At 44.2% G+C, this 14,798-nt stretch overlaps 1 protein-coding gene across 1 annotated transcript in view; it reads right to left on the reverse strand.

The window, feature by feature from the left end:
• Nucleotides 1-14,798, reverse strand: part of LOC135873829 (ATP-dependent translocase ABCB1-like) — a 95,245-nt gene that overhangs the window by 36,016 nt on the left and 44,431 nt on the right. Inside the window, exons 8-13 of the mRNA XM_065398442.1 lie at nucleotides 14,501-14,678; nucleotides 12,182-12,295; nucleotides 10,566-10,676; nucleotides 8,101-8,226; nucleotides 6,359-6,562; nucleotides 5,703-5,873 (exon numbers count right to left, since the gene is read on the reverse strand). Coding sequence (XP_065254514.1) covers nucleotides 5,703-5,873; nucleotides 6,359-6,562; nucleotides 8,101-8,226; nucleotides 10,566-10,676; nucleotides 12,182-12,295; nucleotides 14,501-14,678 — 904 coding nt within the window. The remainder of the gene's footprint in view (nucleotides 1-5,702; nucleotides 5,874-6,358; nucleotides 6,563-8,100; nucleotides 8,227-10,565; nucleotides 10,677-12,181; nucleotides 12,296-14,500; nucleotides 14,679-14,798) is intronic.

The raw sequence follows: 14,798 nt of genomic DNA on the forward strand, positions 1-14,798 counted from the left end.
AGAGCAGTCTGCAGGGGTTGACTGAAAGTTTTAACGGCCCTTGCCGCCCCTCCTTCTTTGGACTTTGGGTGAGGGGGGTGTGGGACTTGGTGGCGGGGGAGGGCGGTTAGAGATAGACTGCAGCGGGGCTCTGTCCTCCTGCCTCCGGTCTTGCAGAACATCCACAAGGCGCCGGAGCGTGTCCGTTTGCTCCCTCATTAGTCCAAGCAGCGTTTGAATCACCTGCTGGTCTTCCTGACGCCACCTCTCCTCCCGTTCCATGATTGCTCGGTGCATTTGGGACAAGTTCTCCCTCCACTGTGTCTGCTGGGCTGCCTGGGCTCGGGAGCAGTCCATTAGTTCTGAGAACATGTCCTCACGCGTCTTCTTCTTCCTCCGCCTAATCTGCGCTAGCCTCTGGGAGTGTGATGCCAGGCTGGGTTGGGAGACAGTCACAGATGTGTCTGTGGGAATGGGAAAAAGGGAGTGAATTCCTGAGACAGATAAATGAAGTTGTGAACAAAGAACATAGTCTCTCTCTGTGAACAAGACCATGCACTGCACCTCTCACATGCGCACTCAGGACAAGGTCGAATTTTCGGCCCTCGCCTTCAGTGCCTGGGGTCTTGCAGTGGCGATCTGAGAAGCGTGGCAGGACACCTGAACTTGTGTAGCAGGCAAACATGGTAAGCCGTAGACTTGTGGCTGCTTAAAACTTTAATAGTAGCACTGGCCTCCTTTCACATTGAAAGCAATGCCAGTCTCTGCTGCCAGCAATCCGGCAAGCATGAACTCTGCCCCTGTCCCACCCCCTCGCGGCTTTCCCAGGGAAAGATCCCTGTATGCTGCCCCTCTCCCGCCTCCACCGCGTGGCTGTAAAGCAGTCCCAATACTAACATTCCCCTCCCTAATTCAAAGCAGGGCATCATGAGCGACATCACCCTGATGAGGATCTCGGAGAGCGACAGGGAACGGATGCTTAGGGAAAGCATGCAAAAACCAGGGCCGTATGCCGCCATGCTCTGCTGTGCAATGATCCCTGAGTACTTGATTGACTCCTGGCGCGGAAACGTCTCGTACCATGGAGGACCCAATAAGATCGCTCTGCCAAGGAACCTGATGCACAGGCTTGAACATTACCTCCAGGAGAGCTACGTTGAGATCTCCCATGAGGATTTCGTGTCAATCCCCGGACATATAGACCGGATTTTGGTGTAGTTGTACTGGCAGGGACTACAGAGTGGAGCGTCTTGGGCAGCAGAATCATGAAAATCCGGACATTGTTAGATTTTTTTTAAATAGTTGGGACTAAATAGTTAAGCGCCTAAGGCAAAGAAATCATGAAAAACCCATTGTTAATACTATAAATATTCCAGTTCTGTTAAAAATAAAAGTTTATATGTTTAAATCACTTAATGAAAAACCCATTGTTAATATTATAAATATTCCAGTTCTGTTAAAAATAAATGTTTAGATGTTTAAAGCACTTACTGCTTGATCCTTCCCCTGATTCTGTGTCCGGGGTAACGGATGGGGACGGTTGGTAGGGGATCTCGGTAAGGGTGATGAAGAGCTCCTGGCTGTCGGGGAAATCAGCGGTGCAAGCGCTGTCGACTGCCTCGTCCTCCTCATCTCCTTCCTCATCTTCCCCGTCCGCTAACATTTCCGACGAGGAACCGGCCGCGGACAATATCCCATCCTCAGAGTCCACGGTCAGTGGTGGGGTAGTGGTGGCGACCGCACCTAGGATGGAATGCAGTGCCTCGTAGAAACGGGATGTGTGGGGCTGGGATCCGGAGCGTCCGTTTGCCTCTTTGGTTTTTTGGTAGCCTTGTCTCAGCTCCTTGATTTTCACGCGGCACTGCGTTGCATCCCGGCTGTATCCTCTCTCTGCTATGGCTTTAGAGATCTTCTCGTAGATCTTTGCATTCCTTCTTTTGGAGCGCAGCTCGGAAAGCACGGACTCATCGCCCCACACAGCGATGAGATCCAAGACTTCCCGATCAGTCCATGCTGGGGCCCTCTTTCTATTCTGGGATTGCACGGCCATCTCTGCTGGAGCGCTCTGCATCGTTGCCAGTGCTGCTGAGCTCGCCACGATGTCCAAACAGGAAATGAGATTCAAACTGCCCAGACAGGAAAAAGAATTCAAATTTTCCGGGGCTTTTCCTGTGTGGCTGGTCAGAGCATCCGAGCTCGGACCGCTGTCCAGAGCGTCAACAGAGTGGTGCACTGTGGGATAGCTCCCGGAGCTATTAGCGTCGATTTCCATCCACACCTAGCCTAATTCGATATGGCCATTTCGAATTTAGCGCTACTCCTCTCGTTGGGGAGGAGTACAGAAGTCGAATTTAAGAGAGCTCTATGTCGAACTAAATAGCTTCGTGGTGTGGACGGGTGCAGGGTTAATTCGATGTAACAGCGCTAAATTCGACATAAAAGCCTAGTGTAGACCAGGCCTAAGCATGTTCCAGCCCAGGACTGTGGGGCCTGAGCAGGCCTTTGCCTGCAATTTCTCCTCCCTATAGTCAGGGGGAGTTGTGGCTCCAGGCACAGGAAACAAGAGTAGGGAGAGCAAAATGAACAGTGATTATGGAAGGAATCAAAGTTATGCAGGAAACCCACCTTATTTGTTGCAGAAGTTGTAAGGTGTGTAGTGAATGAGGCAGAGGATTGCAGGAAAAGAAAGGATGGTCTCGTTGTTATAGCAGTTGAATACTGCCCTGGAGAACTGGATTCTAGCCCTGTCTCTGCCACAGAGTTACTATGTAGGGTGACCAGACAGCAAGTGTGAAAAATCGGGACAAGGGGTGGGGGTAAATAGGAGTTATATAAGAAAAAGACCCCAAAATCATGACTAGCCCTATAAAATCGGGACATCTGGTCACCCTATTACTATGTGATGCTGGTACTAATTGTGTAGTCCTCATTTTCTGGATGCCTGACTTGAGGCAGTGGGGTCTGATTTGCAGAAGTGCTGAGCATTCACGGCTGCAACTGAAGTCAATGGGAGATGTGCTTTTAACATATATAGCGCTGTATAATGCACAATTCTCTGAAATATTGAGTCCTGGGCATCGCAGATCATGCACCCAAAAGTAGTATGAACTTTCAACATTAACATCTCTGTGTCTCAGTTCCCCTTCTGTAATATGGGAGTAATACTACCACCTTACCTGTCGGGGGTGTTGTGAAGATAAATTCATTAGTGTTTATGAAGCACTCAGATACTAGAGCGATGAGAGGTATAAAAAAGCCCATGAGGAAGTTAATAATTTTGCTTTCAGAGCAGGGTTTGAATGGAATGGGGGCATACATTGAATGCTGAGGATAAAAAGAAATATTGACTAGCACTGAATGTTGAATAGCATCCTGTGCACTGAATGAAGCAGGGGCCCTGTGGAAGAAATAGTATGTGATTGTAGCAATTGGACTCACCCCTGAGGCACCTCCTGCTGTCTCTCTGGGAATTAGCTCAGCCAGCCTCTCGAGCACCCTCTGCTGGCCGGTGTCCCGCTGCCGTTTGGCTCCATGTTCCTCCCTGGACTCCAGTGCCTCTTTCATCTCTCTCTCTCTCTCTCTCTCTCTCGGGGTCTCCCCTCCGCGGGGAACCCCCATCCCCTATCCCTACTTCACCTCAGTTGTAGGCTATTGCCAGTCACCAACTAGCCCCCGCGCCCTGGGGCAGACTGCAGTGTAAGCCACTCATCATAGGCAAGGTTGGGTCTGGACCTGCTGCCTCTCTCTGCAACCCAGTGCCTCTATGGGGCCTTGGATAATGCCCTGCAGCCTGGGGAGTTACCAGCTTTTTAGCTCCCCAGCCCCTCTGGCCTTTCCCCAGCCCTGCCTCACTCTAGGCACCATGAGCTTCCCAGCAGCCAGGCCCTTCTCTCTCTGAAGGCAGAGAGAGATTGCCTGGGCTCCTCGCTCGCAGCCTCTTATAGGGGTCAGCTGGGCTCTCTTTGGGGCGTGGCTGCAGCTCTGCCTGCTTCCCCCCCCCAATCAGCCCAGTGGCTGCTTTCTCCTCCCACAGCCCTTTCCTAGGCCTGTTTTAAGCCCCTCAGGGCAGGAGCGGGTGTCCACCCTGCTACAGTGATCATGTAACCGAAGACTGTCCCCTAATGCAGACACACAAGGGTTTATTAATGCTGACCAAGCAACTTTAATTCTGTCATTCCCTACATTTTGAGTGCTTGACTTTGGAATCTTAATGGTCTTTTCATGTAGTGTGTGTGTGTAATTCAGTATAAATAATGATATTATCTATGCAGAATATAAGGGCTCAGCACCCAAATACTACCCTCAATTACACCGTGCGCTACCGCTGATATTAGGGTTGCCAACTCTGACTGAAGCTATTCCAGGAGATGTTTTTTCCCAACACGACAATGTCATTTTCTTAAAATATCCTATTAAAATCTCCTGGATTACTTCCAGTGGTCACTGGGAGATCGATGCCGATTCTGGGAGACTCCAAGCCAATCCTGGAGGGCTGCAAACCTAACGGATATCAGTGTGGTGAGATGGGTATAAGTGAAGGCAGAATTTAAGCCCATCGACTTAAAATTTATTGCAGATAAATGCTGGGGGCCATATAGTGCCCTTGAGCCATGCATAGAACTTATGCTATTCTGTGTTTACTATTACTGAGTACTAATGGGAGGCCGGCTTTTTTATAGAGCTTATTTTTAGGATACACCACTGGTTATATACAAATACACATCAGAAACTTAAAGCAGTGTTGCAGCCCAGTCCTGTAGGCCTCACTCAGGCAAAGCTCCAGATTCTGTCTCCGACTCACCGTGTGTCCACTTGACCTGTCCGTGCCTCAGTTTCCTCATTTTCAAAATGGAGAAAATAATTCCTAAGTCCCAGCAGTGTTATGAAGATTATTAAAACGTCTGTTTAGTGATTGGAGAAGACACAGTGCTGGATAAGCACAATGTATTTTTATTATTGCCCTGTAGAAATCCATACAATGCTGGCACCTTGCTTTGATAATGTAGGAGTTAAATTCCTGATGCCACATTCACAGTTTACCACCAGGCAAGCAACTGTGATGTGAGGCAGGATGTGGTGCAGGCCAGCATTAAAGAAGACGACTTCTGTCCACATGCAAATATCCTGGCAATCAGGAATGATGCTAACAGAAACAGAGCCTGTGATTGCTTTAGGGTTACCACCTGTCTGGGTTTTATCCGGACAGTCTGGCTTTTGGCTTCTGTGTCCAGGTGCGATTTAGGGTTTCCAGGTGCCCAGCTTTTGGTGACTTGGCAACCCTATGGCACCTGAACCAAAAGCTCAGTTACTGCAGGGCAGGGAGAGTGCCAGGTCATTAATGCGTACCAGCCTCTGCTCAGCCGGGCCACCTCCTACCTGCAGGCAAGCTCCTTGAGACGGTACAGCGAGCAATGGAGGGGGCATGGGGAGAGGAGCGAGTAATGGAGGCAGGGCCTCTGGGAAAGAGGTGGAAGAGGGGGAGGGGTTTCAGGGGTGGCAACCCGAGATTGTTTAATGGAGTTTTGATTAAATATTACAGGGTCATATCCTGACACCAAAATTTGAGCATGCATCCCTATTGATTTCAATGCCCTCCTTGAAACCAGTGGAGAGCAGTGCTTAAAAACGGATGGCATGCTATAGCCTTTAATGTCAAGCTTGCCATATGGTTGTTGTGCTTCTTAATATTGATTGATTGATAACTCTAGCAATAGGATTCCTACCTTATCAAGAGCTGCTTGCACAATAGATTCACTCTGAGTGTCCAGAGCAGACGTGGCTTCATCCAGCAGCAGAATCCTGGGATTCCTTGCTAGGGCACGGGCAATAGCAATTCGTTGTTTCTGCCCTCCGCTCAACTGAGCTCCCCTTTCCCCCACCATGGTGTTAAATTTCTGAGAAAACCAGAGAAGCATAGAGATTGCAGAAGGGGTCAGTTGAAATCCTTTTACACCCCCCGCTCCCATCATATTGTTACCATCACAAACAGAAATTCCCTCTTTTAAGTTTTATGATGGGTGCTCCAATAAACGCTTTAAGAATAATGACTTCTAAAAGAACTGTCTTGGCCAATTACATTCAGTGTTTTTGGTAAAAAAAATCTCTCATTGTCCATAGAAATTCCTTATCCACCCTATTAAAAAATGTTGCCACGTAACATACAGTTAGTATTGTAAATTAAGAACAACGTGGGCCAAATTGTCAATTGGAATAAATGACAAAACATTAGTGAAAAACTAGTGAAGCACCGTCTATTTGCACCAGCAGAGAATTTGGGCCACAAAAATTCAGAAGAACCGAGAGAGAGAGAGAGAGAGAGAGAGAGAGAGACCAAAGAATCCGTCATAGTTATAAGGTGCTCAAAAGTACATGAACTCACATCAGGCAGTCTGGATATAAAATCAAAAGCATTGGCTTCTTTAGCTGCTTTCTCAATTTCATAATCAGTAATACCCTCTCTGCCACAGCAAATGTTCTCAGCTATTGTTGTAGCAAACAAAATAGGCTCCTGGCTTACAAGGCCAATATGTTCTCTTAGCCACTTTATATTAAGTGTCCGAATATCTCGTCCATCTAAGGTAATCTGAGTGGAAAGGCATAAATGAAGAGTTTGAGGAAATGTATTATGTTTAAAATAATTAGTTGTTATAATGGTAAAATAATAATGATATAATAATTGACTTAAGTATTTGTTTAGCAGCTTCTCACATGGAATAAAGCAATAACATTTAAACAAAATGACCAGGAAAAATTAAAAATATATCTTCACGATCACCTCAGATTAGAAGAATGGAAGGAGCAGGATAAACAAAAAGGATATTGTCGGAGCAGTGTTTTATCATTGTACTTTGAGAATTAATGTATGATTTGATTTCATCCTGCCAGCCACCCTTTTTGAATAGCAGAAAGGAATGACAGACCAGAACAATCCTTATGATTGATTATGGTCACCCTTTTGTTTTAGGATAAGTTATAATGTCTACTATGGTTTCCTATATGTATTACAAATTAGGCACTCTAGTTTAATATACATTTCTTTGTTTTAAGGTTTTAGTATGTAAGAGACAGGATCTTGTATTGTATCTATGTTAAGGAGATTAGAGGAATGTTGAGGGCCTAAAGCCCCAATGTGAATTGTTTTAGTTATAAGATTTAGCAAGGCTTGATTTACAATGTATTCTGCTGAATATAAAATACTGCTGTCTCTATACCTTTGAAGGTTTCTGTAAGAGATTGTTTGTGTGAATGAGGAATGCATGCATCAGGAAAACGTAAGGTGTGAAAGCTATCACAAATGTCCAGATGGTCAAGAAAAAGTGAGAGACTTGGAAAGACCAGGAGACAATCAGTAAACATCCATTGTATCTGATGCTAAACATGTTAACAGCATTGACGACCACAGAGGTGAGGCAGGCACCCCAGAAGGTGAGACAACAAATAGGAGATAACGATGGGAAGCCTGACAATAACCATCAAATGATAACAGCAGAAAACCCCAAGATTAACACCACTTAAGGACAGGATGACATTGCAAAATTCATGGACTCAAATGGGAATTTACAACTATAAAGCTGGGGTGTTTTGTCATGGAACTCTGGGTTCAGTCCTGCAAAGCCTCGGAGCATCGGATCGTGATCGACTGAGCCCAGCTCCACACTCGTGCTCAATCTAACTGGCCGTTAGATTGACTCGAGCTACAACTAACTGGTAACTATCAACATAAACTTGCAGGAGTGTGTGTGTGTGTGTGTGTGTGTGTGTGAGAGACTAAAAAGCATATGCTAACTGTTGTATCTTCAATAAATGCAGCGTATTTGCCTTTTCTCCCTGAAAAGATCCCGTGTGCTTTGTATACCATAACAATATCCTCAAATATTTAAATCCAAATTTTGACTTCCCTTAATATCAGTAAAGTCCTGTCTAGGTGTTTACAATATTCTCATCATCATGACATACAAGTAATGAAAAATCAGTTTCAGAATTTCGTTGGATGCTACATATCTTTTGTTCTTTTAAGAATCCAATTTTGTGTAATGTCCTTTTAAAGTATAGGTCTAATCTACTCAGGAAATTAATCTTCATCCTAGTAGCCAGGAATATCGACAGTTCATCCAAACTAACCTCTCCTTGGACTGGATCATAGAATCTCTGTAGCAGCTGAATAGCAGTACTTTTGCCACAGCCACTGGAGCCAACCAGAGCGATGGTCTTCCCCGATTGAACTTTCAGGTTCAGGCCCTTGAGAATCTGGAAATATAATCTTTATATGTTAGTCCAGTAAATATAGAGCTACCTAAATGGTTTGTTTATAAAAAGGTCCATTAAGATGCTTGGCATCATGATCAAGCCAATAATGAGAGGTCTGGTCTAACAGTGCACTGAACTCCCAGGCCTGCTTTCAGTCCTTTGTTCCAATCCTGGTTGGAAAGCACTTTGAAGATGACAAGAAAAAGTTTTTATTAATAATAACAATCTTGCTTTGTTCTCTTCTTATTCTATAAAGACTGTCCTAAGAAAAAACCTTTGGCTCTGAAAACAAAGTGGGTGTTTTAATATCCCCAATGGAATGAAGAGTCAGGGTTCGACAATCTCTAGAATTTACTAGGAAGGGATTAGTTATGGAGTAATGACACTTTTGATGCTATGTTCACATTTAGGAACATTTTACCTCAGTCCGTTTATCCCATCTTATAAATGTCTAATATTATTAGTGGCCAAAATATTGGTCTCCTATGGGAACTCTTATCTATATTGATATTTAGGCTGATTTATGACTACACAATTTTTGCAATAGAAGATCAAAACAACAGTAATATTGTTCTCGTCTCCTTATACTATACCAGAAGAGCTCCAGTTTTCCAGTAAGCTACTAGCAGATAAGCTTTGGTGTTTGCTTGACCAAGCAAGAGCATCATCCTCCACCCCTTTAACGTCATTTCTCATCACGACCATCCCATCTCTAACCTCCCTTTTTAGGTAAGGCAGGAAAGGGCATGTCAACATAACACTGACAATAACTAGAAACTTCATCTCTCTGTGACCCGGTTCATTCCAAATTTAGGTACTAAATGGAGATTGCTTTGATCTTGTATGTTGGTCATCTTTGGCTGGTGATTGATGAGAACCAAGTATCCAAGATGATTCTTTTAGCTTTGCCAGCTACCTCTGATACCATTGATAATGAGCCACTGCTGACACAGGGTGGACTCTGGAAGGGATGGATGGAATCATTCTTGAATGGCTCCATCCCATTCCAGCCACAGGCCCAAAGGGTGGCTCATCCGGTCCAGAGTTTCTCTTGTGTAGAGTGATGTGGGATTCTGTCTTGTCACCCTCCTGCTCAATTTGTATGCAAGACCATTAGGGGAAGACAGTGAGACAGTACAGACTACATTGTCTTCAGTATTCAGATAACATAGCTCTAGGTCTCTGTTTCATCAGACCCAGCTGGGAGAAGTCAACTGGCTTAGCCAGCAAGTTACAGGGTGGGTTTGGTGAAGGCAAGTCAGCTGTGACCAAGGCTGGCTCCAGGCACAAGCCCAGCAAGCAGGTGCTTGGGGCGGCCAACGGAGAGGGGCGGCACGTCCGGCTCTTTGGCGGCAGGTCCCTCACTCCCTCTCGGAGCGAAGAACCAGCCGCTGAATTGCCGCCAAAGACTGAAGCTGATCGCGATCGCGGCTTCTTTTTTTCCCTCTCTCTCTGCTTGGGGCGGCAAAAACCCTGGAGCCAGCCCTGGCTGTGACTAACCTCAGAAATGATTGAATTTATGCTTGTAGGTTGGAGGAACCCATCAGAAGAAATGCAGAGCTAACAGCAGCACACTCAAGTGAGTTTGTAACCTGTTGGATCCACAGCTGCTTTTGCACGCAGGAAGCAGTAGTGCCGAATAGTATTTTCTTTGTCTCTGTCACTTGGCCAGAAGGTTCCAAACTTTCAATTCTGGTACAGATGTCAATCCAGAGAGAAGTATTGGATTACTGCAAAGTACCATACATGGGACTGTACAACAAGATGACTCCCCTCACAAACTTCAGCTGGTGGAGAGTATGGCAGTCTGTTTCTTAGAGGTCATTTGCTGTAGGGAGAATCTTACCTCCATGCTCTGTGATCTGCACTGGCTTCCATTTCATTGTCAGCAGTGATTTAGAATAATGGCTTTAACCAATATGCCTTCAAATCCTGCATTGTTGTTGTATTTTTATAACTATTATAATAACATTTAGCTCTTACATAGTACATTTCATCCATATATCGCAAAGCACTTTAAAGAGGAGGACAGTATTACTATTCCCATTTTACAGATGGGGAAACGGAGGAAGAGAGAGGAGAAGTGACTTGCCAAGTGTTACTTTGCAGGCCGGTGGCAGAGCTGGGAATAGAATCCTGGTCTCTTGAATCCTCACCCAATGTTTTTTCAACTAGACCACACTGTGGTGCATAAATACCCAGAGTACAGGATGGACACTTTAAAAAAAACTGAATTAAAATGAACACATTAAATTGATAAAATATCAGTTTTCTTTTTAGTCACACAGATAATGGCAGCAGCTTTTCACTGCAAAGATGAATGTATAAAGATCACTTACTTTAATATCAGGTCTAGATGGGTAACTGAAATGGATGTTTTTGAATTCAATCTCTCCTTTGAGCTTGTCTGGTCTGTATCCTTCCTTGGCACTGCTATCTAGAAGACGGTGCTGGAGAGAGATTTTGAAAAGCTATTACACAGTTCTGTGATTTTACAGTTGTGGCTTTAGAAGGATAAGTTGTTTAGGACAGTAAAAGAAACACTGCAACACTACATAGCAGTTTAACTGATCAGTGGTTGCTGTATTTCACCCCAGAGGATTCTGCATATCAGTGAAATGCAATCCTTGTGTATGCCCTGCAAAGCATTTTGGGACAGGGGACAAGGAAAGAACAGGAGTAACTAGAATAATAAAACATCAACTATACCTTAAATCATCCATCTCCCAACATTTACAATGGGCCCAAATCCCTTAGCTCCCTCCAGGCATCTGCCTAGGCAGAATGTGGGTTGAGAATCAGATCTTGGAGAAATGATGCAGCCTGAAATTGTTGGTGGGCTTAAAATGCACAAGCAAAATAAACAAACTGGGGATTTATTACAAAAAGTCTTCACCCCTAAAAAGATACCATCATCCTGAGGCTCCCTGGTCTGAAGTCCAATGGAAAATTAGCCTGGTGCTAAATAGCCTGACCTGGAATTGCTCCTCCACTTCCCAGGTTGCTGATCTCTGTTGGACTGATACTTTTCAAAGACCCAGTAACCACCGGCAGAGTTCAAATCTTCTCTTTGAGTAGGAATGGGAAGTTTAAAGGGGACCTCCTAGGCTCTCTCTGCTCCACTCCAAGACCATCAAAACCAAAAATAAGTTCTGGTTTCCGATTGGCTCTGGTAGTAGCTTCCAGCTTGTTCTATCTCCATCCAGGACTCTAGGCAATCTAGGAAACAGAGTCCTGAGCCTCTGTAGTCATTGTTGCTGTAGTCCGGGGCGAGTCCCCTAAAGACGTGCTTAGTTTAATAGGTCAGGAACAACCAACTCCAGAGGTGGTTATACAGAGTTTGATCACCTTTAATTTAGTTTCTCTGGGTAAAATTCCACCCTTTGTTATATCCACACAACCTCACTGAAACCAATAGACATTTATGGCCATAACAGAGGACAAAACTCAGCCCTTTGTTCTAACCTAATATGAACCTGAGACTGCAGATATATAACAAACTGCTGTACAAAATTCTAAGAGTTAGTTACTGAAAGTGTGGCATCCCTCTTCCCCAGCAACAGTATTACCATAGCTTTCAACAGCACTGTTAATTTCCGAATCAAAAGCAGTTGAACTGAAATCATGTCTACTCCATATACTTGTGTTTTAAAGAGCAATGTCATTTCACTTAGCTCTTCACCACTTACTCTAAAAAATAAATAAATGAGGGAGTGACAAACCTAACAGGAAAGAGGGCCCCAATCTGTAAAGTTGAGCTATAGATCTGAATTTCCCCAAGTTTGCAATAAGCACTTTTAGGGCTTTGGTTAAGGCGCATGTCTCCTTAATATGAATAGAAATGTCGTCTTATTTTTGTTTTCAGTGGTATGAGTCTATGGAGTTCATCCACTTTTTGAATTTTTTGAGAAATAAATCAGAAATTTCAGACTGCTAGAAAAGCGACATTAAGTACCTTATTGATAACCTTGTACACTTCATAGGCAGCACCTCGAGCATTGGCAACACTCTCTAAGTATGGGTAGCTCTGTCCGAGAAAGAATGCGCCACGGATCATAGAAAATAATACCTACAGGGAACAAAAACAGGAGCTAGCATACAGTGGTTCCAGACCTGCAGTTTCCTTAGTGCTAAATGTCAAAGTAATCCTGGTGGTTCTGTCAGAGCTTTCCCAGAAAAAAATATAAAAAAGGAAAATCAAAACTAAGATTTCAGGCTGCATTTTTCCATCTCCCCCAGTTTTTATTTTTTCACTGGATTTGACACAGGAAGTGGTGAATGTAGCTATTGGGTGCAGCCACATGCCCTTTAACAGTTGGATTAGCTTCTTTTTTTGTTTCTTGTTGCTGCTGCTTTCATTAACTCCCATTAAGAGAATAAATTGTGAAATTAGACATCTCTCCATCTCTTTGCAATATTAAAAACCTCAGCGTCCTCAAAGAGAGTTAATCCACAGTTTCCTGAGGCCCCAATCCTTCAAAGCGCACACTTAGCATTATACACTGTGACTAGTTCCACTGAAGTCAAGTTCTCATCAGAAGTCAATGGGGCTACTCACAGTGCATAAAGCACGTACCTAAGTCTTTACAGGACCAGGGCCTTATTCCTTTCCAAAGGAAAAATAATCTAAAAGTATTGGTAAAGTACAATAATCCCTTGCAGAGATTTAAAAAAAATGAAAGATGGTCACATGGCTGTGACACTGGCAGACCAGGTGCCAGCTCATGCCAAAGCTCCAGACCTCACTGAATGCTTACAGATGCATAGCTGGAAGCCAGGCCGACTCACTTGTGTATTAGTGTAGTGCAAAGTGATTGTTAAATGTATAAGAATGTATTTGGTGTTTAAACTTAATGAAAACTAATGGGATGTTAGTGCATTGTTTTAACTAATGCATTGTTTTCACTTATCTGGATCCCATTATAATACTGTAGCAAACATTCACATAGTGTATGCCCCTGTCAGTAAATAACCCATCAAATGAGAAAGACGCCTTGTGGAATGCAAATGAAGAACTTTAACAGAAAAGTGTTAATTTCAAAGCAAGTGGTCATTGTGTGTGATGATCGAAGGTCAAAGACTCCAAATGTATTCCTCACTCTCTGCCATCAAAGGAAAAGCCAACAGGGGTATTGACCCTGTCAGCTTGTTTTCTGTGGGACGAAAACTATGAGTATGGATTCAGGGACAAATCCTTCATCTCTGCACTGTTTGGGTTCTAACAGGGCAGAATAAATGAACAGGGAGATGGAGATTCCCGAGTTATTCTGGGTAGCCCTGAGAGACTTTTGGGAAACTGGCAGATCACTACATCTCTGCTACCATTTGGAATTATAGACTGACTCATCTGTACATATATTTTATCTGCTTTAATCTCTCAATAATTCTTATTACCTTTTCTTAGCTAATAAACCTTTAGTTAGTTTACTGTAGCATTGTCTACTAGCATTGTCTTTGGTATAAAATATAGGATACCAATTAATGTGGGGTAAGTTATTATTCTCTGGGACTGGAAGCAACCTGAATGTGGTGTGATTTTTGGTGTAAATGACCTTTTATCATGAAGTCAAGTTTGTCTGGGTGGCAAGATAGACTGGAGAGTCTGCCTGTGACTCCATGGTAAGACTGGTATAGTGATCCCGGAATTCACATTTGTTACTGGCTTGGTGAAATCTAATTATAGAACACACCACCAGTTTGGGGTGTCTGCCCAGGGCCGCCCAGAGGATTCAGGGGCCCTGGGGCAAAGTGGAGGATCTGTGGCGCTTGTACTCACCCGGCGGCGGTCCGGGTCTTCGGCGGCATTTCAGTGGCGGGGGGCCCTTCAGTCGCTCCACGTCTTCGGCAACACTGAAGGGCCCCCCACTGCCGAAATGCCGCCGAACCCAGACCGCCGCCGGGCCAGGGCTCGCGGGGCCCGTGTGGGGCCCGGGGCAAATTGCCCCACTTGCCCCCACCCTCTGGGTGGCCCTGTCTCTGCCCTGTTTTCTGACAGCCTGCCCTGAGGTAGGCACTCATGGTCGTGAACCACTCCAGACAGCGACCAAATGAGATATTTGTTACGGAACTTTGAGGTCTTAAATATGTAGATTCAACATCTCTGTTGATTTATATTAAACATATATTAACATTTAGTTTGATGGGTACTTTGTGCCCGAGTAGAAATTATAGATCTTTTTATGCAGTACTTAAACAACAAAGCATTTTCTCTAATTTATAGATCATTTTTAAAAAGTTTGCCTCAGCTAATCGGACTATACTGTGCTGTACTTACAATTAACACACGTCCGATGTCATAATTCTCTTTCTCCTCCACTGTGAGTTTGGTTCCGTACCAAAGTGCAAGAGCAAAGGCTCCAAATAAAATAAACTCTATGAAACCCAAAGATGTGTAGGTGGTAATGGATTTTTTTACTCCAACTTTCTTAGCATTCTCTAGGTTAACATCATATCTGAAAACAGATGATAAATGTTAAATTTGGTATGTACCCAGATGACATTCAGTTCCCGAGCTTCCTTTCATGCTTCCAGGGTTTTCTGCCATAAAAATCAATTATCTAGATTCTTAGATG

This window comes from Emys orbicularis, chromosome 2 (assembly GCF_028017835.1).
Source record: "Emys orbicularis isolate rEmyOrb1 chromosome 2, rEmyOrb1.hap1, whole genome shotgun sequence".
In the NCBI taxonomy this organism is placed as follows: Eukaryota; Metazoa; Chordata; order Testudines; family Emydidae; genus Emys; species Emys orbicularis.